Raw genomic sequence first — 27,096 nt, 5'->3', positions numbered from 1 at the left:
TGTGTATGAGAAGGAATGAGAGAATGTGAGAGAGACTCCAGCGTTCAGTGAGTGTGATGCTGTGTTTGTCCACAGGCGGCAGTGTTGGGTACAGTGCTGTTCCCTCTGCGTGTGGGACTGGCGGCGCTCTTCTTCCTGATCATGTGGCCGATCGCTCGCCTGCGATTCGCCGGGCTGTCGGAGGAGGAGCGGGCACAGCCGATCCAGGGATGGCGGCGCTGGCTGCTCCACACGCCAGTCCTCCTGCTCAGCCGTGCGGTCTTTTTCTCTCTGGGCTTCCTGTGGGTCAGGGTCAAAGGTCGGCAGGCGGCTCCGGAGGAAGCGCCCCTGCTGGCCGTCGGGCCTCACAGCAGCTTCCTGGACATCCTGGTGGTGTTGCCCACCGGCCTGCCCACGGTGGTGTCCCGCTCAGAGAACGCCACGCTGCCCGTCATCGGGGGTAAGACCAGGGAGGGAGAGAGGGAGAGAGAGAGAGAGAGGGGAGGGAGGGACAGAAGAAGGGAGGGAGGGAGCAGTATGAAAGGATGGAGCGTGAGCTGAAGCAAGGGAAGTAGTGAAGGGCTGAGTGAATTTGGGAACATCAGAAAGCAAAAAGAGAAATTAATGATTAAAAAGAGTGAAACTACCCCTCTTCTCTCCCTCTCCCCCTCCCTCGCCCCCTCTCCCTCTCTCGCCCCCCTCTCCCCCCACCTCTCCCTCTGTGTCAGCTCTGCTGGAGTTTAACCAGTCTCTGCTGGTACGCAGAACAGATCCAGACTCCAGGAGGCAGTGTGCTGCTCAGCTTAGAGAGAGACTCACATCCAACGGCCGCTGGCCTCAGGTAGGGCTGCTCGAGTGTCGGGCTTCAGGTAGGGCTGCTCGAGTGTCGGGGTTCAGGTAGGGCTGCTCGAGCGTTGGGGTTCAGGTAGGGCTGCTCGAGCGTCGGGGTTCAGGTAGGGCTGCTCGAGCGTTGGGGTTCAGGTAGGGCTGCTCGAGCGTTGGGGTTCAGGTAGGGCTGCTCGAGCGTTCGAGCGGTTCGGAGGTTCAGTGGTAGGGCTGCTCGAGCGTGGGGTTCAGGTAGGGCTGCTCGAGCGTCGGGGTTCAGATAGGGCTGCTCGAGCGTTGGGGTTCAGGTAGGGCTGCTCGAGCGTTGGGGTTCAGTTTTTGTCACTCAAAATTCTTAGGGTACAATATTAATTAACCTTTTGACTTAATGAATCCATACAAATGCCAACTTGCTGTAATTAAATGATTTTTATATTTCTCTGTTCAATCTCTGTTCTACTGCATTAAATGGTGAATGGTGACGGAGTGTAGCACAGTGCGTAAGGAACTGGGCTTGTAACCAAAAGGTCGCAGGTTCGATTCCCGGGTAGGACACTGCCGTTGTACCCTTGAGCAAGGTACTTAACCGAAATTGCTTCAGTATATATCCAGCTGTATAAATGGATACAATGTAAAAATGCTATGTAAAAAAAAAAAAAAAGTTGTGTAAGTCGCTCTGGATAAGAGCGTCTGCTAAATGCCTGTAATGTAATGTAATGAATGTTAATGCAGTAGAATCCACTGAATTGTATGACGGATTATGGCATAATTTGGGTATTTGCATAGAATTGCCAAATCCTGAACCATTTCCCATTCATCCCATTATAAAGAGATTGCATATTTGCATAAACCATTAGTACATATTTCAGGTATTTTTATTTATGTCCAATTATATTGCATAATGATCTGTAAATATATGTTAAAAATTGGCAGATGTGGCATAAATAAACCAGCGATTGCCCTCTAAAGACACAAATCCGCAGAGGTTTGCTATGATAGGCTGTTTCCGTTAAATCACGTCGATACTGGATGCCACAGTGGTGCCCGCAGTCATCAGCAGTGTTTTATGCTATTAAGTGGATTCTGCTGTAGTTCATTTAGCGTGTCTTATGTTGCACGTAAACTTGAAAGCAGTTAAATCTTTAAAAACTTGAAATGTAGTATCATTCACAACGATTCACGATTCTCATTCGTACCAATAAATTCACTGACCATTTCTAATCGTTTTACTATTAGTTTTTATTTTATTTTATGTGAGATTTCTCCTATAGGCAGATTGAAAAAACACTTAGGCGGACCACCTAAGTCATTTCAATGCAGGAAAAACCCTGGCTGCTCGACCAATGGGGTTCAGAGGGTATGCCCAGGCAGAGGGTCATGTGACATCTCTCTTTCTGTGTCTGTCAGATGCTCATATTCCCAGAAGGCACCACTACTAATGGTACAGCGCTCATCAAGTACAAACCTGGTGAGTGTCCACAGGGGGCTGTGCGTGTGAGTGTGAGTGTGAGTGTGAGTGTGAGTGTGAGTGTGAGTGTGAGTGTGAGTGTGAGTGTGAGTGTCCACAGGGGGCTGTGAGTGAGTGTGAGTGTGTGTGTGAGTGAGTGTGAGTGTCCACAGGGGGCTGTGCATGTGAGTGTGAGTGTGCGTGTGTGAGTGTGAGTGTGAATGTGCATGTGTGCGTGTGAGTGTGTGTGTGTGGTGTGTGTGAGCGTGAGTGTGCGTGTGAATGTGTGGTGTGAGTGTGTGTGTGTGTGAGAGAGAGAATGTGTCTTTAACAGGGTCTGACTGTTTCAGGGGCGTTCATGGCAGGAGTGGCAGTTCAACCTGTATTACTACACTACCCCAATAAACTGGTGAGTCAAACATGCGCACACACACACACTCACACACATTCACACATGCACACACATGCACACACCCACCAACACTCACTCACACACATACATACATACACACACACTCACACACACATACACACACACACACACACTCTCACACCACACACACACCACACACACTCTCACACACTCACACACACACTCTCACACACACTCACACACACACACACACACACACACACACGAACACACACGAACACACACTCACGCACTCACACACACGGTCTAATGGGCCTTCCTGCCTCTGCCACAGGACACAGTACGCTGGACTTGGAAAGGGACCAGCTGGTAAGCATCACCGTGGTTACAGGTTGCAGTACTACTAAACTACTGTGGTTGCTGGTACTATGGTAACAGTCAGTATTGTCATGTGGTACAAGATGGCTGTTTTCTCTGGCTGCAGGGTGCAGGCACTGTGGTACACCACCTCTCAGCTGTACACCAATATTACTGTAGAGGTAAGGCCCTTTTCTCTCCATCTCTGTCTTTCTCTTCCACTTTCTCTCTCTTTCCATGTCTAGTTTTCTGTTTTTCTTTATTCTTTGCTTCCGGTGTCTGTCCCCCCCACTTTGTCTGTCTTATTCATTCCCACGTTCTGTATCAGTATTATGAATGGAGCCTCATCCACATGTCCTCTTCTCTGATTGCCTGCAGTACCTGCCAGTCTATACTCCCTCCCAGGAAGAGAGAGCTGACCCCGCCCTCTACGCTGAAAATGTGCAGAAGCTCATGGCCCAGTGAGTAGCAATGACATAACTGTTCCCAGATCAGCCATATGAGTCTGTGTCCCTGACTGTTCCCAGTTCAGTCATATGATTCTGCATTCTGTGTGTGTGTGTGCGTGCATGCATGCGTGTGTGTGTGTGTGTGTGTGTGTTTGTGTTTCAGGGCTCTAGGGATCCCTGCCACAGATTATGTGGTGGAGAGCCAGGTGCCAGTGAGGAAGCTGGGCTGTCTGTCCCTCCCCACAGAACCACCTGCAAGAAACGCTCTGCGCCTACTGCAGCATGCTGGGTAAGAGAGAGAGAGAGAGAGACTACTGCAGCATGCTGGGTAAGAGAGAGAGAGAGAGAGACTACTGCAGCATGCTGGGTAAGAGAGAGAGAGAGAGAGAGAGACTACTGCAGCATGCTGGGTGAGCGAGAGAGAGCGAGAAAGAGAGAGCGACTACTGCAGCATGCTGGGTAAGAGAGAGAGAGAGAGAGAGAGAGAGACTACTGCAGCATGCTGGGAGAGAGAGAGAGAGAGAGACTACTGCAGCATGCTGGGTAAGAGAGAGGAGAGACTACTGCAGCATGCTGGGAGAGAGAGAGAGAGAGAGAGAGAGAGAGAGAGACTACTGCAGCATGCTGGGTAAGAGAGAGAGAGAGAAAGAGAGAGAGACTACTGCAGCATGCTGAGAGAGAGAGCGTGTGTATGTATCTGTGTATTATGTCTCTGTATGGGCACGTTTGCTAATTCTACCCTCTCCCTCTCTCAGTGTATCAGATATGGTGGGCATTTTGAATGTGATGATTGACAGGAGTCAGTCAGGCCAGGATGGGTTGATACATTCAGATCAATTGACCTCACTGCTGGGACTGACGGACACTCAGACAGCCACACAGATCTGTGCCCTGTACTCCAAGGTACCCCCCCGATCTACTGTCACACTGAGCGTTACTATGTGTGTGTGTGTGTGTGTGTGAGCGTGTGTTCTTGTGTGTTACTGTGTGTGTGTGTGTGTGTGTGTGTCTGTGTGCGTGACTCTGTGTGTTTGTGTTTCAGGGGGAGCATGTAGAACTGAGGCGGTTGGCAGTGGGTTTGGCTGCTGCCTCAGGGCTGCTGCATGTGGGCTCTCTGATTGACACGGCCTTCACTGTGAGTACTGCCATCAACAGCCATCTGTACACACTGCAGTGCTTCATAACCTCTCTAATGCGTGTGTGCATGCATGCGTGTGTATAATGTGTGCGTGTGCATGTGCGTGTGTATAATGTGTGCGTGTGTGTGCATGCATGCGTGTGTATAATTTGTGCGTGTGTGTTTACATGCATGCATGTGTATAATTTGTGCGTGTGTGTGTGCATGCGTGTGTATAATGTGTGTGTGTGTGTGTGCATGCGTGTGTATAATGTGTGTGTGTGTGCGCGTGTGCATGCAGCTGTGATAATGGGTGCGTAAAGGGTCATGCAGTGGTGTTAACTGTGGTGTGGGCGTGTGCAGCTGCGTGGTTATATGTGTGTGTGTGTCGCAGGGCATGCATCGCGTGTGTATAATGATGCGTGTGTGTGCGCATGGCATGGTGTGTATAATCTGTCAGTGTTGATCTTACATCTGCATGTAAAATTCTGCACTGTGCTGTGGCATGCCTGTGTATAATGTGTGTGTGTGCATGGCAGGGGCATGCATGCGTGTGTATAATGTGTGCGTGTGCATGCGTGTGTATAATGTGTGCGTGTGTGTGCATGCATGCGTGTGTATAATTTGTGCGTGTGTGTGTGCGCGTGTGCATGCATGCGTGTGTATAATGTGTGTGTGTGTGTGCATGCCTGTGTATAATGTGTGTGTGTGTGTGTGTGTATGCGTGTGTATAATGTGTGTGTGTGTGTGTATGTGTGTGTATAATGTGTGTGCGCGTGTGCATGCGTGTGTATAATGTGTGTGTGTGTGTGCATGCGTGTGTATAATGTGTGTGTGTGTGTGTATGTGTGTGGATTACAGCTCCATGATGGAGGCAGTAAAGGCAGTCTTACTGCAGTAGAGTTTGGAGACCTGCTGGGGGCGCTGGTGGGCTGCGCTCAGCCTCATTATGCTCAGCTGTACAAAGAGATGTCCAGCAGGAGGCAGCCGACCCGCGGTAAGCACTGCATACATATTATGGGATGTTATGTGTAGACTGCAGCAGGAGGCTCACTGGAGCATTCACATTCAGATCCCCTCCCTCCAGAACCCCTAGTCCCTCCAAAACCCAAACTCCCTCCAAAACCCAGCTCCCTCCAAAACCCAACTCCCTCCAAAACCCAACTCCCTCCAAAACCCAACTCCCTCCAAAACCGAACTTCGTCCAAAACCCAACTCCCTCTAAAACCCAACTCCCTCCACTGGCAATTCGGGAAAAACATGGCCTAATGTGAAACCCTGGATTTGTGTAGTAATTAGATGCATGTGGCAGGGAGGAAACAGTGGAAAGGGGTCTTATGTAAAATACATTTTGTGTGATTGGGTCCGAATATGGGGGGAACCCTTTTGGTTCTAAAGGCCAACCAGACATTTCGCTGCATACAGCTCACATTTGGAGGTTTGGCTGACTGATAAAAGTGAGAATTCTTATGAATATTAATTAAGAGGTGTGGCCATGGACAGTACTATGGCAAAGATGGACAAGATGAACAACTAACAAGACACCCAAGTAATGATGGACATGCTGTAAGTGCAGACCAGGTCTGAAAGCTGTAGTCAGACTGTAGTTTGTTGTCTCAGAAGTAAGCAAGCAAGCTAGCTCATCAGTCTGCCAGTTTGTCTTATGAAGAATAAACAAAATCATCTTTTTTTCAGTTTAGGAAAGTAACTTTCCTAAACAAATGAACAGACTTCCGAAATATAAAAAAGCGCCATGTAGACTGGGGTTTCTGCCCTTAAGGGATTTTTCATAAATTGGCTTATTGCTACATTTGCATTTTCATCATATTTTTACGCATACGAGTGCGTCAGGGATACTAGAAAAAACTTGCAAAAAGCCAAAGAATGCATTTGGCTCATGACCAGAATAGCTCACTTTTAACAAGGCTGGCAAAAAATCCCACTGACTCAGAGCAGAATAATAGCTACTTCCTATGCATTATGCTGTAGTTTGAACAGAAACTATAGGAAGTTGCATCTCTCAGTCACCTCTTCCTCTCTGACTGGCACACATGAATATTAATGTTACCAAACAGGACCTCCTGTAGTTAAGAAGCAGAGAGGACAGAAAAATCTCAGGAGTTGAGTATCTGGTGCATCTGTAGACTCTGTGCTACTGCAGGAGCTGAGTATCTGGTGCATCTGTAGACTCTGTGGTACTGCAGGAGTAGAGTATCTGGTGTGTTTGTAGACTCTGTGGTACTGCAGGAGCTGAGTATCTGGTGCGTTTGTAGACTCTGTGGCAGAGGACTGTTACTAGCTGAACTTTACAGATTGGCTTGATCAGAGGGATGTGTGAAGACCTGTCTTAGTGTTGATTGTGAAACTGTTGGTGTGCCATGTCCCTGACAGACGATCTGCAGGCATTACTGACAGAACACCCCACCTATCAGAAACTACTTTCTCAATACTTCCAGCCTGAGGAGGCGGGACAAGCTGACACCACGCCCTTGGCCAATGAGAAAACAAAGAGTCACAACAAGGCTTTGAAAAATGGGACAGCTTTATCCAATAAGAAAGCAGACTGAGAATTTCATCCCTGTATAGGTGTTTATTTGTGTGTGTGCATGTATGTGTAAATACCTCAGTATGAGTCTGTACGGATGCCACTGTGTATGACTGTATGTATGTTAGTATAAAATATTGTGACAAAATGCAGCTCAGGGTTTACTAAATGAAATTATTCTATTTTATCAGCTGTGTAATTTTATGGTAGTTTTGTACAAAGGTCTGACCGTCAGATTTTCTTTCTAATTTGTTTTATTTGTAAGTAATTTTTATTAATTGTTCTACATGTGTGAAAATGTTTGGCCTCATAATAAATGAAACTGTACAGAATGGAAATCAGTCTCTCTCTCTCTCTCGCACACACCTGTACAGATATTCACTGTGATGGAGGATCCTCTGTGATGTGACCTTTGACCTCTGTGGATGTTCCTTTCACTCTCACAGGGAAGTGAGCAGTATTTGATACCGCAGATCGAGTGCTGTTCACATTATGGTTTAATCAAACATTCCCATACTTCACACAATCTCTGTCTGGGATGGGTCCTGGGAGAGAGGGAGTGTGTGTGTGTGCATGAGTATGAGTGTGTGTCCGTGTGTGTGTGTGTGAGAGAGAGTGCGTGTGTGTGGGAGAATGTGTCAGTGCGTGAGTGTGTGCGTGTGTGTGTGTGTGTGTGTGTGTACGCATGTGTGCATGCACTTTAAAAGGGGGTGAAGTGTGGTTGTATAACTGAAATCCAGTGATTGATGGGAAACCCAGTGAAGGAGAAGTCCAGTTTAGCAGGTGCTCCAGGTGAACTTTGGGAGTTGGAGTTCTACACTGGAGACCCAGGTCTGAGAAAGGAGAGAGGGAAGCACCCGGGCAGGTGCGTTTCTCCATCTACTGCCAGGAGACAGAGATGGAAATAAGATCAGTCGGATTACAGAATCAAAATATGATCACAATCCAATGTGCAAACGATGAAAGGACAGACAGATGGACAGGCAGACAGGGAGACGGACGAACAGACAGACAGATGGACAGACGGAGGGACGGAAAGACAGACGGAGGGACGGACAGACAGATGGACAGACGGACGAACAGACAGACAGATGGACAGACGGACAAACAGACAGACAGACGGACGAACAGACAGACAGATGGACAGACGGAGGGACGGAAAGGCAGACGGAGGGACGGACAGACAGATGGACAGACGGACAAACAGACAGACAGACGGACGAACAGACAGACATGTTTACCGAGCCCTCTGCACGCTGGTGTGTGGTGTGTGGGTCCGTGTCCGGTGAGAGGAGAGACCACACACAGCGCATGTCTATCAACGCTAACACCTGAGAGACAAAAGGACAGGTCTCATCTGCAGCATGAAACCGTCTTACCCACATAGCAGAGAGAGGAATATTCATACTGTAACACGAGCAGACACAGGTGGGATTACTCAAACACCTGTACATTACTAGGGTCAGAGAGTTCCTGTATAATCGACCAGTACAGTTTATGCATGAGGCACATGTCGAGTATAAAGCAGTTTGGGAGATACTTGTGTGACAAACTCCTTCTGTTGGCACAGCTGGTTCAAGTATTCTGTGAATTTTCCCCTTTCCTCCTCCACGACCTCTGACCTCCCTGTGACCTCTGACCCCAGGGTCTCCATGATGTGGCTGTACTCAGACAGGGCTCTCTCTGCCACAGCCTGGCCCTCCCCACCCTTCCTCCTCCCTGCACAGAGAGAGATGGATCTGAGCTGATGATGCAGGTACAGGTGATGTACAGGTAAAGTAGCTTATAAGCTCGCTGTACTTCACCTTCAGAGTCCAGCTGACTGAAACTTCTGCTTCTACATCCTGTGGCCTTGTGTCTGACCTTTGACCCCTCCCTGAACTGTGACCTCTCCCTTGGATCTGAGGTCCTACGCTCTTCAGGTAGACTGACACACACACATACACATAAACAGAAAGAGAAGACCCGTATTCACTAGATGTGTTTAAAGAGTTTTTATGACTTCCATACAAGTACCTATGACATAATAATCAATACCCCCCAATTATAGAGCTCCTCGAATAATTAATACTCTCTGAAAATAACTGAGCACAGGTGACCTGGTACCTGAGCGACCTGGTACCTGAGATCAACCTTGGTGCGGTGTGTGGGCAGGGCTCCAGGGGCCCAAAGAGAGAACACCACTCCCCCTCTGTGTGAGAGCAGGCCATGGGGCTCTCCACTGACAAAAACTTTCATTTTAGATATTGGATATAGCAGAGAGAGAATCTCTAATTATCTCCTCCAGGCGAGAGCGTTTGGTCGCATGTGTGCATGTGTGTGTTTGTGTATCTGTCCGCAGCTAATCTCGCATACTACTGGGCCGATCAGCCTAATACTTGTTGTGCATGCTGACAGCAGGCCAAGGACCTGAATTCTCAAATATTTTGCAAATTGGTCAACAACAAGTATTTTATTTGAATTAATTTCCATTATTGTCCATTGAAATACATTGAGTGCTAACTCCTAACTCCTCCTAACCAGCCGGTAGGGGCCGCAAGTAATCAACAACTACTTCCGTTTGGAATGAAAGACCAGCGATGTAAAATGTCAATTTCAACGTTAAAATGCCAACAAAATAATCCGCCAACTAACGGGGTACGTTAATGTTTGAGTCTGTGGCAATTATTTTGTTGGCATTTTAACGTTGAAATTGTTATTTTTCATCGCTAGTCTTTTGGAATTGATCCTGTCCAGTTTTGAAACGAAAGTGCCAGACTATAACGTCAACGTTAGCTCTGTCTAACACATCGTGGCTGATATGAATGAACTTAGCTAATATGTCCCCACCTTTAGCGTTACTTCACTGAATCGGCATATTTTTGGGATTTTCAGTGGCACATGGTAAAAACTTGTAATATTGTATTTGTCTGGTTGCATTGATTGTGTAGCCTCTATTGTTGCATCAGCAAAGCTAACACGCCTGGCGGAGATCTGCACTCTACTGAGTGCACTCTTCTAGTTGTAATTGTAGTTGTATTAATTATCGTTCATGCATTACTTGTACTGTTACACAACTAGTTTCTTTTTTCTTTAGCAATATTTACCTGTGTATTTCCTGTCAATAAAGCACATTGACTTTAATGGAATTAAGAGAGAGAGTGAGAGAGAGGGGGGAGAGAAAGAGAGAGGGATAGAGAGAGGGAGGGATAAGAGAGGTAGAGAAAAAGGGAGGGACAGAGAAAGGGAGATGATAAGAGAGGAAGAGAAAGAGGGAGGGATAAGAGAGGGAGAGAAACAGAGAAAGAGAGGGATAGAGAGAGGGAGAGGACAGCAGCATATACTGCAGCACCTCTAAAGACTCACACAGAGCAGTATGTGGGGGTGTCTCTGGACCGAGGTCTGGGGGTGTAATACTGCCACTGGGCGAAGCCACTGTATCTGCCCTGAGCGGGGTAGCCTGGCAGGGGCAGGGCCAGCTGGGGGGACAGGGCGGGGTAGTACGGGACAGGGGGGTTTGGGAGTAAGGGCAGGGGCACAGGAAGGGGCTTGAGGGGGGCAACAGGGTGAACCCTGTGGGGCCAGAGCAGGGGGCAGTAGTACAGGGCTGCTGTAGGGCCGGGCAGATCCGAGCTGTGCAGGTGTTCCGGAAGCTTCCCCGAGTCCCCAGGCCCCGGGGCCGGGCCAGGCTCTGAGGCCCCCACAGCGTCCTCTGCATCTGCTCCCATCCTCCAGGACCCCCCGCCCAGTTCTGCTGGGTACCTCCCCAGGCAGTCTGACACACAACCTGCACACAGGGGTGTGAGGAGGGGGAGGGAGAGCAGGGGGGAGGGAAAGCAGGGGGGGTGGGAGAGGAGGGGGAGGGAGAGGAGGGGGGCGGGAGAGCAGGGGGTGGGAGAGGAGAGGGAGGGAAAGCAGGGGGGTGGGAGAGGAGGGGGGAGGGAGAGCAGGGGGATGGGAGAGGAGGGGGAGGGAGAGCAGGGGGGCTTAGGGACAGTGTGAGTGGGAGGGGTGTAGAGGCGGGGTTAGGGACAATGTGAGGTATGAGTCTGAAATAGTTTACTTGCCTACTATTAAGCATATAAGTTCAGTACACGAGAAAAGAAAGTTGTTAAGTAGTTGTGAAATTTTCTCTAAGTAGTGTACTTAAAATCCCTGAATGGTATACCTATGTCCTGGGCTTCACTGGGTGTATTCAGTGTATTCAATAACTACACATAGCATGACCACACAAGGGCGGAAAGCCTTTCCATCTGTTCTACAGCACGTTTGGAAAATAGTATGGAGGCTATTTTTTGCATACTTCCCACTGTGTACTAAAAATGCACAGTAGTTTGGGGGTTGTTTCGGAAATAGTCCAGGATGAGGAAGAGGAGGAGGTATAGTAGGAAGAACAGCACCTGCCAAAATGGAGGTCATGTAGGCTGGCTCTCTGTCCACTATTTCATCAAATGAGAGCAGGCGTTGCCCAGGAAGGGGAGGGGCCAGCAGTTCCATCACACTCAGCGATTGGTCAGGTGTTGCTGAAGCCCGTAAGGAAAATTAATCAGATTTCACTCATTTTAGGTTCTCAGCAGCAACAGCGTCCAGCAGCAGAAACATGCTTATTAACGGAGCTCGGGACCAGCTCTAAATGACAGGGAATCCACTACACTGATACACCTACAGTCCTTAATAGGAGCAAGGCATGCTACTGAATCGCCACTTTCAAAAGCGTTGTGTAGCGATGTAGCATCTAAGGTACTGAATCACAGAGGTTCATAAAATATTATGAAAGTCTTTCTTGACTGCTCTGATGTTGGCTAATGTAGCTACTATAGGTTGCTTATGCTTGCACCCTTGTGTTTCTTGTTTGGATGCTTGTAATTCTTTAGGCTAATGAACACCGTGTCCATTTTTGCAAGTGAGAATAACTCCAACAGGTTTTTACAAAGTAAATCGCGACCACGTCAGCTATTAATGTTCATGATGTAGCTAACAATAATAGGCCTAATTATAGCTCCTTACCAACGAAAATTCCACTGTCTTGCGAGACACTGCTATCGAGCTCAGCGCGGTCACGTCTGTTTGATTTCGAAAAGACAAGAACAAGTTGCTATTTTTCAAAAATTCGAACGGATAACGATGTGGGCGACGCCCCCCTTTTAGGCTGAAATCTGTGTTACTGACTGTTCACTGCGCACTTATGACCGCCAGCTCCGCAGTTTGGTCAACAGGTGGGGCTGAAGCATTGAAGACAACTGGGAACTTGGACATTTCAAGTGAGAAATTTCCAACTTCCAGACGTCACTGCGTTCACGCTGTTTTATTCGGAAAAAACATGGATTCCCACAGGAATGCTGCTTTATTTTCTTGTTTAGGAACTATATTAAACGAGTAAATAGAGTGAAACCGCGAAGCAACATTACGCTGTAGTAGGCTAGTACTGAAATGTAAATATGGTATGACTGTCAGGTGTTTCGTTATGTCATCTGCAGCATTTATTTCTGAGCTAAATAACGTTTTCTAGTTAGCGAAAAAAGACGCTGATGGCTATCGTAACTTAAATTTCACATATTGCTATAATACATGGGAAACCTAAATGATACTGACGCATATATAACGTAATCGCACACCAAAATATGCATTAATAGCGTAAATATACAATTTTCCCTTTCTTACCATGAACTATTATATACATTATAAAAACCCTCTCTCTGTGCAGTGTTAATGTACTGTAGTGTGCAGTCAGTGTGTATACACTGTAACAACCCTTTCTCAGTGCACTGTTAAAATCTGCATGTCCAGCTCTGTTCTCTTCTGATGACAAGTTTCCTGCCACAGTCACAGTGAAAAAGCCCCCCCCCCCAACACGCACACATACACTTACACACACACACACTTGCACACACACATACACTTGCACTCATACTCGAACACACACACTTACATAAACACACACAAACACATACACATGCACTCACACACGCGTTGTGTTCTCAACATCTTTTGTCATGTCGATAATAACCTAAGGTTTCATTTGTTCAGTGTTCTTGATTATTGGAATTCTGTTACCCATGAAGTTCTTTCTATGCTTGACTTTGACAAGGAATTAAAGGAAGCTTTTCTTTCATTTACAGCAAGATATATGATACCATACATACCTTGTACTGTTCACAGTCTTCTCCATTGAACAATAATTGGTGTTAATGTGCGTCTGGATTTGAACGGCCAACATGAGAGTACGTGCTCGCCCCGGTCCAGGAAGAAGCGTGCGGGTACGTGTTCCAGGAAGAAGTAAGTCGGGGAGCGCGCACGCAGCTATCTCAGACAGCGTGAGAGCTGGAGGTTGACCGTAATGCATATGGGTCTGACTATGTACAATTAACAACGGTGGACTTATGGGACGCGTACGAAAATCTGGGTAAATATAATGATAAATATGTCTCAATGATATGTAATTCCTTACAAAAGGTGTTTCCATGTATTTAAATATCTACTTGAAAGCAAACACGCTTAGGTATCTAGCTAGCGTTAGCCAAGTGACACTCTTGACAGTGCATTAGCTAGCTAGATGGCTGACAGTATTTTCTGAGGTACAGTTTGGAAAAGAGTGTGGGACTACGTTACTGTTAGCGCGCTGCTTCAGTTTGTGCGATACCATGTATAAATTGTCCGAATCGGTAATGCTATCCCAATTAATGAAGTAAAATGCATTACCAATACTATACATTTTAAAGGTTGCTTTCCTGGATCTGCGAAACATATGGCATCGCAGTGCACAAAAAGGAACGACTTCAACTCATTCATACTGAAGTTCACTAAATCAGAAGTGTGCAGTTGAGCGCATTTGGTCTTTCAGTTATGGAAACTGTAATGCTAGGTAATGTATTGACATAGAAATCAAATATGGGTGACGGCTTCAAGTGCCTTGGTTCACTAGCTAACGGTAGTTAATTGGCTTAAACTCACCGGTAGGGATTTGTACGCGGGTCTTTTTGTTGCGGTCCATGGGCTGCATTGCAGTTAGAGATGTTTATCCAGCAGCCTAGTAGGGTGTACGAACAGCCTGTTTAGTTCACCGGCGATAATAGTCGCATCTGCCCATACACGTTGCAAGGTGTTTGGTAAGTTAGGGTAATTTTCAACTTAGCTAGCTCGCTGATGTCACCTCCTAGACAGTAACAGAACTGTTACCTTATAGACTATCAAGGTCTGTATTATTATGGATTGTTTTCATATGTTTTGCGTCCGTGCGTTTTGATGTTATTCTTCTGTTGGTGAAAATGCTGGATTGCCATTGTTAGCGTTAGCCAGCTAACGTTAGCTGCCCGGGGTGAGTTCGCAGCAGACTAGCCCTACACACCCCTTTTTGTCGTGGAATTTGTCTGGCTAACAAAACACGAAAGACAAGATATGCAGGGTAGGTTCCTCACTGAACTGTTTCTTTGGTCAGTGACCAAAGCTAGCTTTGGGGCTGAGTAGTTAGCCAACGTTACGTCTGCGCTATGCATTGTATCGCCTCCGCATTTCGCCAGTTTTAAACTGGCTGGAACCGCTTCTGTATAATAATCATATTTTGGCGTTGCACGCAGGGGTCCGGTCCAAACACCTCATCCCGGGCTCGCACCTGAGCCATACACTGCGACACACTTATTGTTATGACGTGGCGTTTTCATCCTTATTTTTGATAGAAAACAACAAAACGGCTAGGTAAGTATTTTCAATTTCCCCTCGAGCAGTAGCAAAGAGGAAGGAATGCAGTTGCTTACTTTCACATGTAACATAACGTTATCTAATGGAAATGACTGTGAACCCATAACAGCCACTAACCTGGGGTTTTTAGAATTGCACATCTCTCTCTCTCTCTCTCAATTTCAATTTCAGTTTCAATTTAAGTTGCTTTATTGGCATGAAATACAACTGTAATTATTGCCAAAGCATACATATATAGCTGATATGTAAAATAATAATAATATTAAAATAATAATGATAAATGTAACAATATAAAACAATAAACGCAAGCAGACACAAATTAGTAACAAAACAGTTAAATGGTGATTATGATTCTGTAATTGCATGACAATGCAGTTAAACAAATTTTCGATTAAACTTAAGTTTAACCTTGAGTGTTGTTTTGTATGTAAACAATTAAAGAATTATAATGTCTATTATTATCTATTATATTTATTATAATAACAATAGTTAATATATTATTACATTTGCTTGCTAGTTTTTTAAGCTTAAAAGCTGAGCGCATAGTACGCAGCCACTGAATCTTGAAGTTGGCTCTGTAGGCCACAATTTTAGTTTTGTAGTCAAACAATTCACATGTGGATTATTAAAGGTTATTTTTGTACACTTTGCTTTCAACATTACAGCACTTTCTATTCATTGCCCCCCCATTCATGGCACCATAATGTTTGGGACAAGTGGCTTCACAGGTCTTGTGGACAGATGAGACCAGGATTCACTTGTATCAGAGTGATGGCAAGAACAAAGTGTGGAGGCCAAAAGGAACTGCCCAAGATCCAATGCCCCCCCCCCATATGTGAGACATGGTGGTGGGGGTGTTATGGTTTGGGCACGTATGGCTGCCACAGGCACTGGCTCACTTGTCTTTGTTGATGATGTACCTGCTGATAGCAGTAGCTGAATTAATTCTGAAGTATACAGAAACATCTCATCTGCTAAAGTTCTAGCAAATTCCTTGAAATTCATTGGACGCCACTTCATCCTACAGCAAGAAAATGATCCTAAACAAACTGTTAGAGCAACCAAAGGAGTCTTTCAAAGCCAAAAACTGGAAAATTCTTCACTGACCAAGTCGTTCACCCGATCTGAATCTAGTTGAACATATGTTCTTCCCAAAACAAGCAGGAGCTGAAGATGGATACGGTACAGTGACTGAGCATCACCAGAGAAGATACTGAGCACCTAGTGATGTCTGTGGGCCACAGATTTCAAGCACTCATTGCATGCAAATGATATGCGACAAAGTACTAAACATGACTACTTATTAGCATAGCGCTAATACGTCCCAAACATTATGGTACCCTGAATTGCGGGGACTATGTATAAAAAGTGCTGTAATTTCTACACGATCAACTAAAGTGTATAAAAATACCCTTAAATAAAAGCTGAGAATCTGCACTGTAGCCTCATGTGTAATGATTATAAATCTGAAATTGTGGAGTACAGAGCCAAATGAAGATGTACATCTTTATCCCGAACACTATAGACCTCATATATATATATGTATATACTGTATATGTTCTGTATATATTTGTAATGGGTAATTTTGAATTTGCTTTTAGCTCTCCTCACGTAGCCAATCTGTAGCCTTAGAGAAGCGGCGAGAGACGGTGGGCGGAGCCAGGGTGAGTGCAGGGAGCGGTTGCCATGGCGTCTGTCCGCTTTACGGTCACGCCCACCAAGGCGGAGGACCTGCCGGGGCTGTCGGACACATCGCCGGACGTGAGCTCGCGTTCCAGCGCCCGCGTTCGCTTCGGCTCGCGGGAGAGCGTCAGCCGCAGCGAGCCGCTCAGCGAGGCCTCGGGCGCCGTCACCACATCCGCCACCGACACGCCCGACCGGCACGGCGAGCAGGGTGAGCACACGCACACACACTTACACACGCGCGCACACACACACACACTTACACACGCGCACGCGCGCACACTTACACACGCGCACGCGCGCACACACACACACACTTACACACGCGCACGCACGCACACTTACACACGCGCACGCGCGCACACACATACACTTACACACGCGCACGCACGCACACTTACACACGCGCACGCCGCACACATACACTACACGCGCACGCGCGCACACACATACACTTACACACGCGCACGCACGCACACTTACACACGCGCACGCGCGCACACACACACACTTACACACGCGCACGCGCGCACACACATACACTTACACACGCGCACGCACGCACACTTACACACGCGCACGCGCGCACACACACACACTTACACACGCGCACGCGCGCACACACACACTTACACACGCGCACACACACTTACACACGCCCGACGCGCACACGCCCACGCACGCGTGAGCACACGCACACCACTTACACACACCCAGCGCGCGCACACACAACACTTACCACGCACGCGCACGCACTTACACACGCGCACGCGCACACACACTTACACACGCACACACGCTTACACACGCGCACGCGCGCACACTTACACACACACGCACACACTTACACACGCGCACGCCCACCTTACACACACCGCACCGCGCACACTACACTTACACACCGCACGCCCCACACTTACACACGCGCACGCGCGCACACACACACACTTACACACCGCACGCGCGCACACACAACACTTACACACGCCACGCGCGCACACACACACACACTTACACACGCGCACACGCGCACACACATACACTTACACACCACGCGCGCACACGCACGCACACACACTTACACACTTACACACGCGCACACACACACACACTTACACGCGCGCACACACACACACACACACTTACACACGCCCGACCGGCACAGCGAGCAGGGTGAGCACACGCACACACACTTACACACACTTACACATGCGCACGTGCGCACACTTACACACACTTACACCACGCGCACCACTTACACACGCGCACGCGCACACACACACACACGCACACACCACACACCCACCCACACTTACACACACACGCACACACTTACACACGCGCACACACGCACACACACTTACACCGCGCACGGCACACTACACACTCACACACGCATGCCACACACACACACTTACACACACGCACGGCGCACACACCACACACGCCGCTCACTGCACGCGCGACACACACTACACGCCAGCGCACTACACACCGCACGCGGCACACACACACTACACATGCCACCGCGCACCACACTACACACTTCAGGCACGCGCACGCCGACACACTACACACCAACGCGCAGGCGCACACACCACCTTCAACCACACGCACAACACACTTCACCCCACACCACACTTACCACCGCACACCACCGCAGCGCACACACACACACACTTACAACCACACTTAACCACTGCACCGACACTTACACACACATGCACACACACACACTTACACACATGCACACACACACACTTACACACACGCACTCACACACGCATGCACGCGCGCGCACACACACGGGCACACACACACTCACCCGCGCACACACACACTCGCACGCGCATGCACACATGCACACACACACACTGGTACGCACACAGGCGCACGCACTCACACACGCACGCATGCACGCGCACACACACACACTCGCATGCGCTCGCAGGCTCTCACACACACACATGCACGCGCACACACACAGGCGCACACACACACACTCATATGTGGCCGACAGACTTCCACTCCCAGTGCGTGAGTGAGTGAGTGGATAAGTTACGGAAGTGAAAGAATGAAGGGGAAGTGTGTGCTGAACCTCAGAGCAAGCAGCCTTGCAAGCTAATGTGTGTGCAAGCATGTGTGTGTGTGTGCATGTGTGTGCGAGTGTGCGTGCGTGTGTGTGTGTGCGGCAGTATGTGAGTGTGAGCGTGTGTGTGCGCGGGTATGTGAGTGTGTGTGTGTTTGAGAGCGAGTGGTAGCGAGTGTGTGTGTGTGTGTTTGAGAGCGAGCGTGTGTGTGTGTGTGTGTTTGAGAGCGAGTGTGAGAGAGTGTGTGTGTGTGTGTTTGAGAGCGAGCGTGGGTGTGTGTGTGTGTTTGAGAGCGAGTGTGAGAGTGTGTGTGTGTTTGAGAGCGAGCGTGGGCGTGTGTGTGCGCAGGTGTGTGTGTGTGCGTTTGAGAGCGAGCGTGAGAGAGTGTGTGTGTGTGTTTGAGAGCGATCATGAGAGAGTGTGTGTGTGTTTGAGAGCGAGCGTGGGCGTGTGTGTGTGTGTGTTTGAGAGCGAGCGTGGGTGTGTGTGTGTGTGTGTTTGAGAGCGAGCATGAGAGAGTGTGTGTGTGTGTTTGAGAGCGAGCGTGGGTGTGTGTGTGTGTTTGAGAGCGAGCATGAGAGAGTGTGTGTGTGTGTTTGAGAGCGAGCGTGGGTGTGTGTGTGTGTTTGAGAGCGAGCGTGGGTGTGTGTGTGTGTGTGTGTGTTTGAGAGCGAGCATGAGAGAGTGTGTGTGTGTGTTTGAGAGCGAGCGTGGGTGTGTGTGTGTGTGTGTTTGAGAGCGAGCGTGGGTGTGTGTGTGTGTTTGAGAGCGAGCGTGAGAGAGTGTGTTTCCAGGACTCGTGATGTTAGATACCATCTGTATGCTCTGGAATGAACCCCAGTAAGATAAGGGGACTTGGCACATCGGGCGAAGGTGTTTACTGGATTATACATTCACAAGGCTGCACAAGCCACTATCAAATCATTTAAACATTACACTGTGAAACATGAAAATAGGTGCCAGTGCTCTACAGTATGTGGGATTGTACCTTCAACAGCCTCTCTCTCTCTCCAGGAGATGCTCGGTCCAAGCTCTCCAGTGCGTACATTAATAACTCTCATGGAGTGGACGACGATGACTTCTATGACAGGAACTTGGCTCTGTTTGAGGTGAGCCCCGCCCACTCTGACTGAAAGGGGGTTAGTTTAGACCGAGGTCTGAAACAAACTGGACAAACTGCCAGTTTCGTCTGTTTCTTCGCCCTGTTTCCTCTCTCAGGAGGAGATGGACACCCGGCCCAAGGTCTCCTCTCTGCTCAGCCGCCTGGCAAACTACACCAACCTGACCCAGGGAGCCAAGGAGCACGAGGAGGCTGAGAGCATCGGGGAGAAACGCAAACCCAGCAAGGTACCGGCCTGACACCCCCCACATCCTAAACCTGCACCTACACCCCTCACATCCTAAACCTTCTCATACACCCCCTCACATCCTAAACCCACACCTACACCCCCCACATCCTAAACCTGCACATACACCCCTCACATCCTAAACCTGCACCTACACCCCTCACATCCTAAACCTTCTCATACACCCCCTCACATCCTAAACCCACACCTACACTCCCCCACATCCTAAACCTGCACATACACCCCTCACATCCTAAACCTGCACATACACCCCTCACATCCTAAACCTTCTCATACACCCCCCACATCCTAAACCTGCACATACACCCCCCACATCCTAAACCTGCACATACACCCCTCACATCCTAAACCTGCACATACACCCCCTCACATCCTAAACCTGCACATACACCCCCTCACATCCTAAACCCACACCTACACCCCCCCACATCCTAAACCTGCACATACACCCCCCACATCCTAAACCTGCACATACACCCCCCACATCCTAAACCCACACCTACACCCCCCCACATCCTAAACCTGCTTATACACCCTCACATCCTAAACCTTCTCATACACCCCCACATCTTAAACCTGCACCTACACCCCTCACATCCTAAACCCACACCTACACCCCCTCACATCCTAAACCCACACATACACCCCCTCACATCCTAAACTCACACATACACCCCCCACATCCTAAACCTGCTTATACACCCTCACATCCTAAACCTGCTCATACACCCCTCTTCACATCCTAAACCCTCACATACACCCTCACATCTTAAACCCACACCTACACCCCCTCACATCCTAAACCCACACCTACACCCCCTCACATCCTAAACCCACACATACACCCCTCACATCCTAAACCCACACATACACCCTCTCACATCCTAAACCCTTACATCCCCCCTCATATCCTAAACCTGCACATACACTCCCCCTCACATCCTAAACCCTTACATCCCCCCTCACATCCTAAACCCTCACATACCCCCCAAATCTCGTATGACAGTGATTGTTGGTCATCCCTGACCTATGAGGGCTTGATTTTGATTGGCTGTTGTTCTCAGTCTCCTCAGATGGGCACCTTCATGGGTGTCTACCTGCCCTGCCTGCAGAATATTTTTGGGGTGATTCTGTTCCTGCGCCTGTCCTGGGTCGTGGGAACTGCCGGAATCATGCAGGCCCTGTGTATCGTTTTCATCTGCTGCTGTTGTGTGAGTCTCTCTCACACACACTCACACACACACGCACACACACACTCACACACACTCACACACACACACACACACACACTCACACACACACACACGCACACACACACACACACACACTCACACACACACACGCGCACACACTCACACACACGCACGCACACACACACACACACGCGCACACACACTCACACACACACACACACACACACACACACTCACACACACACGCGCACACACACTCACACACACGCTCACACACACACACACACACACACTCACGCATGCACACACACTTACTCACACATGCACGCACAGCCACACTCACTCTCTCTCACACACACTCTCTAATAACACCAAAATGTGTTTGTTTCCTCAGACCATGTTGACTGCTATCTCCATGAGTGCCATTGCTACCAATGGAGTTGTACCAGGTGTGCCTTTTCTTTATGTTCTTCCTTGTCAACATGTTTTCAGCTTACAGTAACACAGCACTGAGCTCACAGTAACACAGACCACTGAGCTCACAGTAACATAGACCACTGAGCTCACAGTAACACAGACCACTGAGCTCACAGTAACATAGACCACTGAGCTCACAGTAACATAGACCACTGAGCTCACAGTAACACAGACCACTGAGCTCACAGTAACATAGACCACTGAGCTCACAGTAACACAGGTCACTGAGCTCACAGTAACACAGACCACTGAGCTCACAGTAACACAGATCACTGAGCTCACAGTAACACAGATCACTGAGTCACAGTAACACAGCCCACTGAGCTCACAGTGACACTGTGCTCACTGTACCACAGACCACTGAGCTCACAGTAACACAGCACTGACCTCACCGTGACACTGAGCTCACAGTAACACAGCACTGACCTCACCGTGACACTGAGCTCACAGTAACACAGACCACTGAGCTCACAGTGACACTGAGCTCACAGTAACGCAGACCACTGAGCTCACAGTAACATAGACCACTGAGCTCACAGTAACGCAGACCACTGAGCTCACAGTAACACAGCACTGACCTCACCGTGACACTGAGCTCACAGTAACGCAGACCACTGAGCTCACAGTAACGCAGACCACTGAGCTCCCAGTGACACTGAGCACTGAGCTCACAGTAATATATTTAGGCTAGTAATCTTTCAGTTTTTACATAACCATGCTTTTATCTTTAGCTCTTTTGTCTGTCATTTATTTCTCTTCCCACCTCACTCTGTCTTTCTTTCTGTTCCCCTTTCCCTGCCCCCCCCCCCCCCAAGCTGGTGGCTCGTACTTCTTGATCTCTCGGTCGTTGGGTCCTGAGTTTGGGGGGGCAGTAGGCCTGTGTTTCTACCTGGGAACTACCTTCTCCGGAGCCATGTACATCCTGGGGGCCATCGAAATCCTGCTGGTGCGTGTCTTCATCACCCTCACCCCCATCCTCTTTTCACAACCTTCGTCATCTAATCTGCGTGTGTACGTCTGTATGGTGTGTGTGTGTTTGTCATGTCTGGTGTGTTTGGTGTGTGTGTATGGTGTTCGGTGTATGGTGCATGTGTGTGTGGTGCGTATGGTGTATGGTGCTTGTGTGCAAATTGTGTATGGTGTTTGGTGTATGGTGCATGTGTGTATGGTGTGTGTGTTGTGTGTATGGTATGTATGTTGTGTCTATGGTATATGGTGTGTGTATGTTGTGTGTGTCTTTGTTGTGTATATGGTGTGTGTGGTGTATGTTGTGTGTATGGTGTGTGTGGTCTGTATGTTGTGTGTATGGTGTGTGTGGTCTGTATGTTGTGTGTATGGTACATGGTGTGTATGGTGCATATGGTGTATATTGTATGGTGTGCATGGTGCTTATGGTGTATGGTGTATATGGTGTGTTGTGTATATTGTATGGTGTATATTGTGTATGGTGTATATTGAATGGTGTATATGGTGTATGGTGCATATGATGCATATTGTGTGGTGTGTATGGTGCATATGGTGTATATTGTATGGTGTATGGTGCCTGTGCTGCAGATGTACATGGCTCCCGCTGCAGCAGTGTTCCAGGCGGGGGATGAGGATGACGAGCAGGCGGTGCAGCTCAATAACATGCGGCTGTACGGAAGCCTCTTCCTGCTGCTCATGGCTCTGCTCGTCTTCGTGGGCGTCAAATACGTCAACAAGCTGGCATCCGTCTTCCTGGCCTGCGTCATCATCTCCATCCTCTCCATCTTCACTGGCGCCCTGGTCTCCGCCTTTACGCCCCGCCCTTTCACGTGAGTCACATGACTTATAGTGAGCGAGTACCCACTGTGTCCTTATAGTGAGTGAGTGCCCATTGTGTCCTTATAGTGAGCGAGTGCCCACTGTGTCCTTATAGTGAGTGCCCACTGTGTCCTTATAGTGAGTCCCCACTGTGTCCTTATAGTGAGTCCCCACTGTGTCCTTATAGTGAGCGAGTGCCCACTGTGTCCTTATAGTGAGCGAGTGCCCACTGTGTCCTTATAGTGAGTGCCCACTGTGTCCTTATAGTGAGTCCCCACTGTGTCCTTATAGTGAGCGAGTGCCCACTGTGTCCTTATAGTGAGTCCCCACTGTGTCCTTATAGTGAGCGAGTGCCCACTGTGTCCTTATAGTGAGCGAGTGCCCACTGTGTCCTTATAGTGAGTGCCCACTGTGTCCTTATAGTGAGTCCCCACTGTGTCCTTATAGTGAGTGAGTCCCCACTGTGTCCTTATAGTGAGCGAGTGCCCACTGTGTCCTTATAGTGAGTGCCCACTGTGTCCTTATAGTGAGTCCCCACTGTGTCCTTATAGTGAGCGAGTGCCCACTGTGTCCTTATAGTGAGTCCCCACTGTGCCCTTATAGTGAGCGAGTGCCCACTGTGTCCTTATAGTGAGTGCCCACTGTGTCCTTATAGTGAGTGAGTCCCCACTGTGTCCTTATAGTGAGCGAGTGCCCACTGTGTCCTTATAGTGAGTGCCCACTGTGTCCTTATAGTGACGTCCCACTGTGTCCTTATAGTGAGTGCCCACTGTGTCCTTATAGTGATGGTCCCCACTGTGCCCTTATAGTGAGCGAGTGCCCACTGTGTCCTTATAGTGAGTCCCCACTGTGTCCTTATAGTGAGGAGTGCCCACTGTGTCCTTATAGTGAGTGCCCACTGTGTCCTTATAGTGAGCGAGTGCCCACTGTGTCCTTATAGTGAGCGAGTGCCCACTGTGTCCTTATAGTGAGCGAGTGCCCACTGTGTCCTTATAGTGAGTGAGTGCCCACTGTGTCCTTATAGTGAGTGAGTGCCCACTGTGTCCTTATAGTGAGCGAGTGCCCACTGTGTCCTTATAGTGAGCGAGTGCCCACTGTGTCCTTATAGTGAGTGCCCACTGTGTCCTTATAGTGAGTGAGTGCCCACTGTGTCCTTATAGTGAGTGAGTGCCCACTGTGTCCTTATAGTGAGTGAGTGCCCACTGTGTCCTTATAGTGAGTGAGTGCCCACTGTGTCCTTATAGTGAGTGAGTGCCCACTGTGTCCTTATAGTGAGTGAGTGCCCACTGTGTCCTTATAGTGAGTGAGTGCCCACTGTGTCCTTATAGTGAGCGAGTGCCCACTGTGTCCTTATAGGATGAGTCCCACTGTGTCCTTATAGTAGGAGTGCCCACTGTGTCCTTATAGTGAGCGAGTGCCCACTGTGTCCTTATAGTGAGTCCCACTGTGTCCTTATAGTGAGCGAGTGCCCACTGTGTCCTTATAGTGAGCGAGTGCCCACTGTGTCCTTATAGTAAGCGAGTGCCCACTGTGTCCTTATAGTGAGTGAGTGCCCACTGTGTCCTTATAGTAAGCGAGTGCCCACTGTGTCCTTATAGTGAGCGAGTGCCCACTGTGTCCTTATAGTGAGTCCCCACTGTGTCCTTATAGTGAGCGAGTGCCCACTGTGTCCTTATAGTGAGCGAGTGCCCACTGTGTCCTTATAGTGAGTCCCCACTGTGTCCTTATAGTGAGCGAGTGCCCACTGTGTCCTTATAGTGAGCGAGTGCCCACTGTGTCCTTATAGTGAGCGAGTGCCCACTGTGTCCTTGTCTTCTCTTCTGCTCAGAGTGTGCATGCTGGGTGACCGCCTGCTCTCGGGCCACGCCCTCCTCGATGGGCAGTGTGCGAAGACGGTAGCGCTGAAGGACCTGGTCCAGGAGACAGCCAATCAGACGTTGAATGGCACTGCCACGCCCCTCAACACAACACTGACCTCCATGCCCACCCCCGCTCTCCCCTCCGCCCCTACACACCTGTGGGAGTTGTTCTGCAATAGCTCACAACTTAACACCACAGAAAAGTGTGAGGGGTACTTTATTCAGCACGACCTGTTTGAGATGCAGGCTATCCCTGGCCTCAGTAGCGGAGTCATCTCAGGTACAGCAGGAGGCTCTAATAATTACTTTAATAATGTTTAAAACTGAGGGTGTGAATCTGCACACTTCAGTACTGTTACAATGCAGGCACCCACAACAAAGAAAGCTACCCTGCAGAACTGCATTCTGGGATATGAAGTAATCTGCACAACAGCTTGCTCACTGGGAGGGTTTGGGAATGTGGGGTTCAATAATATGGAGCTCACCCAAATCAAATGAGGTTCAGACATTTTTTTTTTTTTTTTTTGCAAACTAACTAATTGGTTCATAAATATGTTTTTGCACTCACATACAAATCTCTCCCAGACAGACAAATGTTATAATTAATTTTCATTTCTTTACATGCTTTATTTTTTTGGGAAGAAGTTTACCATTGTATGAGCATTCATTCCTTTTTTTCATCCACTACAGCCAATCAGATTTTAAAACATCCTTTTTGCAACACCCACATTATCTGACCAATCACAGCACATATGTGCTCATATGTGGGGTGGGGTGGGGTGGGTGGTAGCGTGGGGTGGGGTGGGGTGGGTGGTGGGTCGGGTGTATTGCCGCAGGGTGGGGTAGCGTGGCGTGCCGCAGGGTGGGGTGGGGTAGCGTGGGGTAGAGTTGGCTGGCGTGCCGTGGGGTAGCGTGGGGTGGGGTGGGGTGGCGTGCCACAATGGGAAGTCCTAGACTGTGTGTGTGTGTGCTTGCATGTGCGTATGTATGTGTGTGTGTGTGTTCGTGCGTGTGTGCGTGCGCGTGTGTATGAGTGCGTGTGTGTGTGCCTGTGAGAGCAAATTTGTCTGTGTTCTTATATTTTTTTGTCAATCAGTTGCCGCTCTACCTCTCCCTTTCTCTCTCTCTTCTTAGAGAACGTCTGGAGTTCTTACCTGAGCAAAGGGGAGGTGCTTGAAAAGAAGCCACTCCCCTCCACAAATCTGCCTCACCCACCGTCAAATCGCCTGCCTTATGTCTTTGCTGACATCACCACGTCCTTCACACTCTTGGTGGGGATCTTCTTCCCTGCTGTCACAGGTAGCTCCTCATTTATGATCTCAATAAACAATAACAACATTACAAATCACATTGAATGGACTAGTAACTCAGATTTCAGTTTTAGCACATGTTTTTGGTTGACGCTGAGAGTTTTTCTTTGTGATGGAGGATATTTTAGGTCCTTAGAGAAGTTTCTCACATCCTGCTGGCTTCAGGGTGGCAGATGGAGGGTGGATGGGCCCTGTCAGGGGCCCTCTCCTGTTCTCTCAGGGTTTAAAGCTAGAACACTCACAGCAGTTCGTGCAGCAGCATTGTGTCTCCAGTGACTGTGTTGCTTCATTCTTTTTTTAATGACATTTAACCCATTGAACCCATAGGACTGGAAATAGCTTCTGCGTGTATCGTTACAGGCTGTGAAGATCAAGTAGGCTGTCAGAGATTTTGGAGCTGAGCTTAATGGTGCAGGAACATTTCTCACAGCGTTTTCTCTCCCTCTCTTTCCCTCTCTCCCTCTCTCTCTCCCCCTCTCTCTCTCACTCTCTCTCTCTCTCTCACTCTCTTCCTCTCTCTCTCTCACTCTCTCTCTCTCTCACTCTCTTCCTCTCTCTCTCTCACT

At 48.7% G+C, this 27,096-nt stretch overlaps 3 protein-coding genes across 13 annotated transcripts in view; 2 read left to right on the top strand and 1 right to left on the bottom strand.

Annotated features, from left to right (window-relative positions):
• Positions 1-7,430, top strand: part of lpcat4 (lysophosphatidylcholine acyltransferase 4) — an 8,893-nt gene extending 1,463 nt beyond the window's left edge. The window contains exons 2-13 of the mRNA XM_064342188.1: positions 76-439; positions 708-820; positions 2,212-2,272; positions 2,602-2,660; positions 2,959-2,993; positions 3,109-3,163; positions 3,360-3,442; positions 3,594-3,719; positions 4,186-4,333; positions 4,473-4,565; positions 5,409-5,544; positions 6,939-7,430. Coding sequence (XP_064198258.1) covers positions 76-439; positions 708-820; positions 2,212-2,272; positions 2,602-2,660; positions 2,959-2,993; positions 3,109-3,163; positions 3,360-3,442; positions 3,594-3,719; positions 4,186-4,333; positions 4,473-4,565; positions 5,409-5,544; positions 6,939-7,114 — 1,449 coding nt within the window. The 3' untranslated portion in view covers positions 7,115-7,430. The remainder of the gene's footprint in view (positions 1-75; positions 440-707; positions 821-2,211; positions 2,273-2,601; positions 2,661-2,958; positions 2,994-3,108; positions 3,164-3,359; positions 3,443-3,593; positions 3,720-4,185; positions 4,334-4,472; positions 4,566-5,408; positions 5,545-6,938) is intronic.
• Positions 7,071-14,162, bottom strand: LOC135258697 (calpain-B-like). 7 transcript variants are annotated; one of them, XM_064342193.1, is made up of 7 exons: positions 14,023-14,162; positions 11,472-11,594; positions 10,438-10,858; positions 8,898-9,019; positions 8,633-8,811; positions 8,334-8,423; positions 7,071-7,974 (listed from the first exon to the last, which is right to left on the bottom strand). In XM_064342193.1, the coding sequence occupies exons 1-7, from the start codon at positions 14,069-14,071 to the stop codon at positions 7,972-7,974; spliced, it is 987 nt and encodes a 328-aa protein (XP_064198263.1). In that variant the 5' UTR covers positions 14,072-14,162; the 3' UTR covers positions 7,071-7,971. The 7 variants fall into 7 exon arrangements, 6 of the variants coding, with proteins under 6 accessions (XP_064198263.1, XP_064198259.1, XP_064198262.1 ...); XM_064342189.1 differs by having other exon boundaries at positions 7,071-7,971; XM_064342192.1 differs by lacking the exon at positions 14,023-14,162 and adding an exon at positions 13,215-13,314 and having other exon boundaries at positions 7,071-7,971.
• LOC135258691 (solute carrier family 12 member 6-like) overlaps positions 13,208-27,096 on the top strand; it is a 26,495-nt gene continuing 12,606 nt past the window's right edge. For 2 of the 5 annotated variants that reach the window (XM_064342175.1, XM_064342170.1), the window contains exons 1-10: positions 13,341-13,474; positions 16,368-16,660; positions 19,554-19,648; positions 19,758-19,886; positions 20,971-21,117; positions 21,494-21,548; positions 22,392-22,522; positions 23,131-23,372; positions 25,190-25,500; positions 26,355-26,519. In XM_064342175.1, coding sequence (XP_064198245.1) covers positions 16,453-16,660; positions 19,554-19,648; positions 19,758-19,886; positions 20,971-21,117; positions 21,494-21,548; positions 22,392-22,522; positions 23,131-23,372; positions 25,190-25,500; positions 26,355-26,519 — 1,483 coding nt within the window. In that variant the 5' untranslated portion in view covers positions 13,341-13,474; positions 16,368-16,452. Of the gene's footprint in view, positions 13,475-14,037; positions 14,178-14,645; positions 14,764-16,367; positions 16,661-19,553; positions 19,649-19,757; positions 19,887-20,970; positions 21,118-21,493; positions 21,549-22,391; positions 22,523-23,130; positions 23,373-25,189; positions 25,501-26,354; positions 26,520-27,096 lie in introns of those variants that run through there. The other 3 variants (XM_064342174.1, XM_064342172.1, XM_064342173.1) reach the window with 3 other exon arrangements.

This window comes from Anguilla rostrata, chromosome 7 (genome assembly GCF_018555375.3).
Source record: "Anguilla rostrata isolate EN2019 chromosome 7, ASM1855537v3, whole genome shotgun sequence".
Taxonomy (NCBI): Eukaryota; Metazoa; Chordata; class Actinopteri; order Anguilliformes; family Anguillidae; genus Anguilla; species Anguilla rostrata.
The sequence above is the reverse complement of the archived record's forward strand: the minus strand, read 5'-3'. Positions and strand labels throughout refer to the sequence as shown.

Bases quoted from the DNA above. Each gene is read 5' to 3' on its own strand.
- LOC135258697 (XM_064342189.1), bottom strand. From the start codon at position 14,071: ATGCAGCCCATGGACCGCAACAAAAAGACCCGCGTACAAATCCCTACC. The intron at 9,020-10,437 runs GTGAGTCTTTAG...TGTGTGTGTCAG, and splicing joins ACCCCCACATACTGCTCTGT to TCTACCTGAAGAGCGTAGGA. The intron at 7,972-8,333 runs GTAAACATGTCT...TCCTGGCAGTAG, and splicing joins ACCAGCGTGCAGAGGGCTCG to ATGGAGAAACGCACCTGCCC.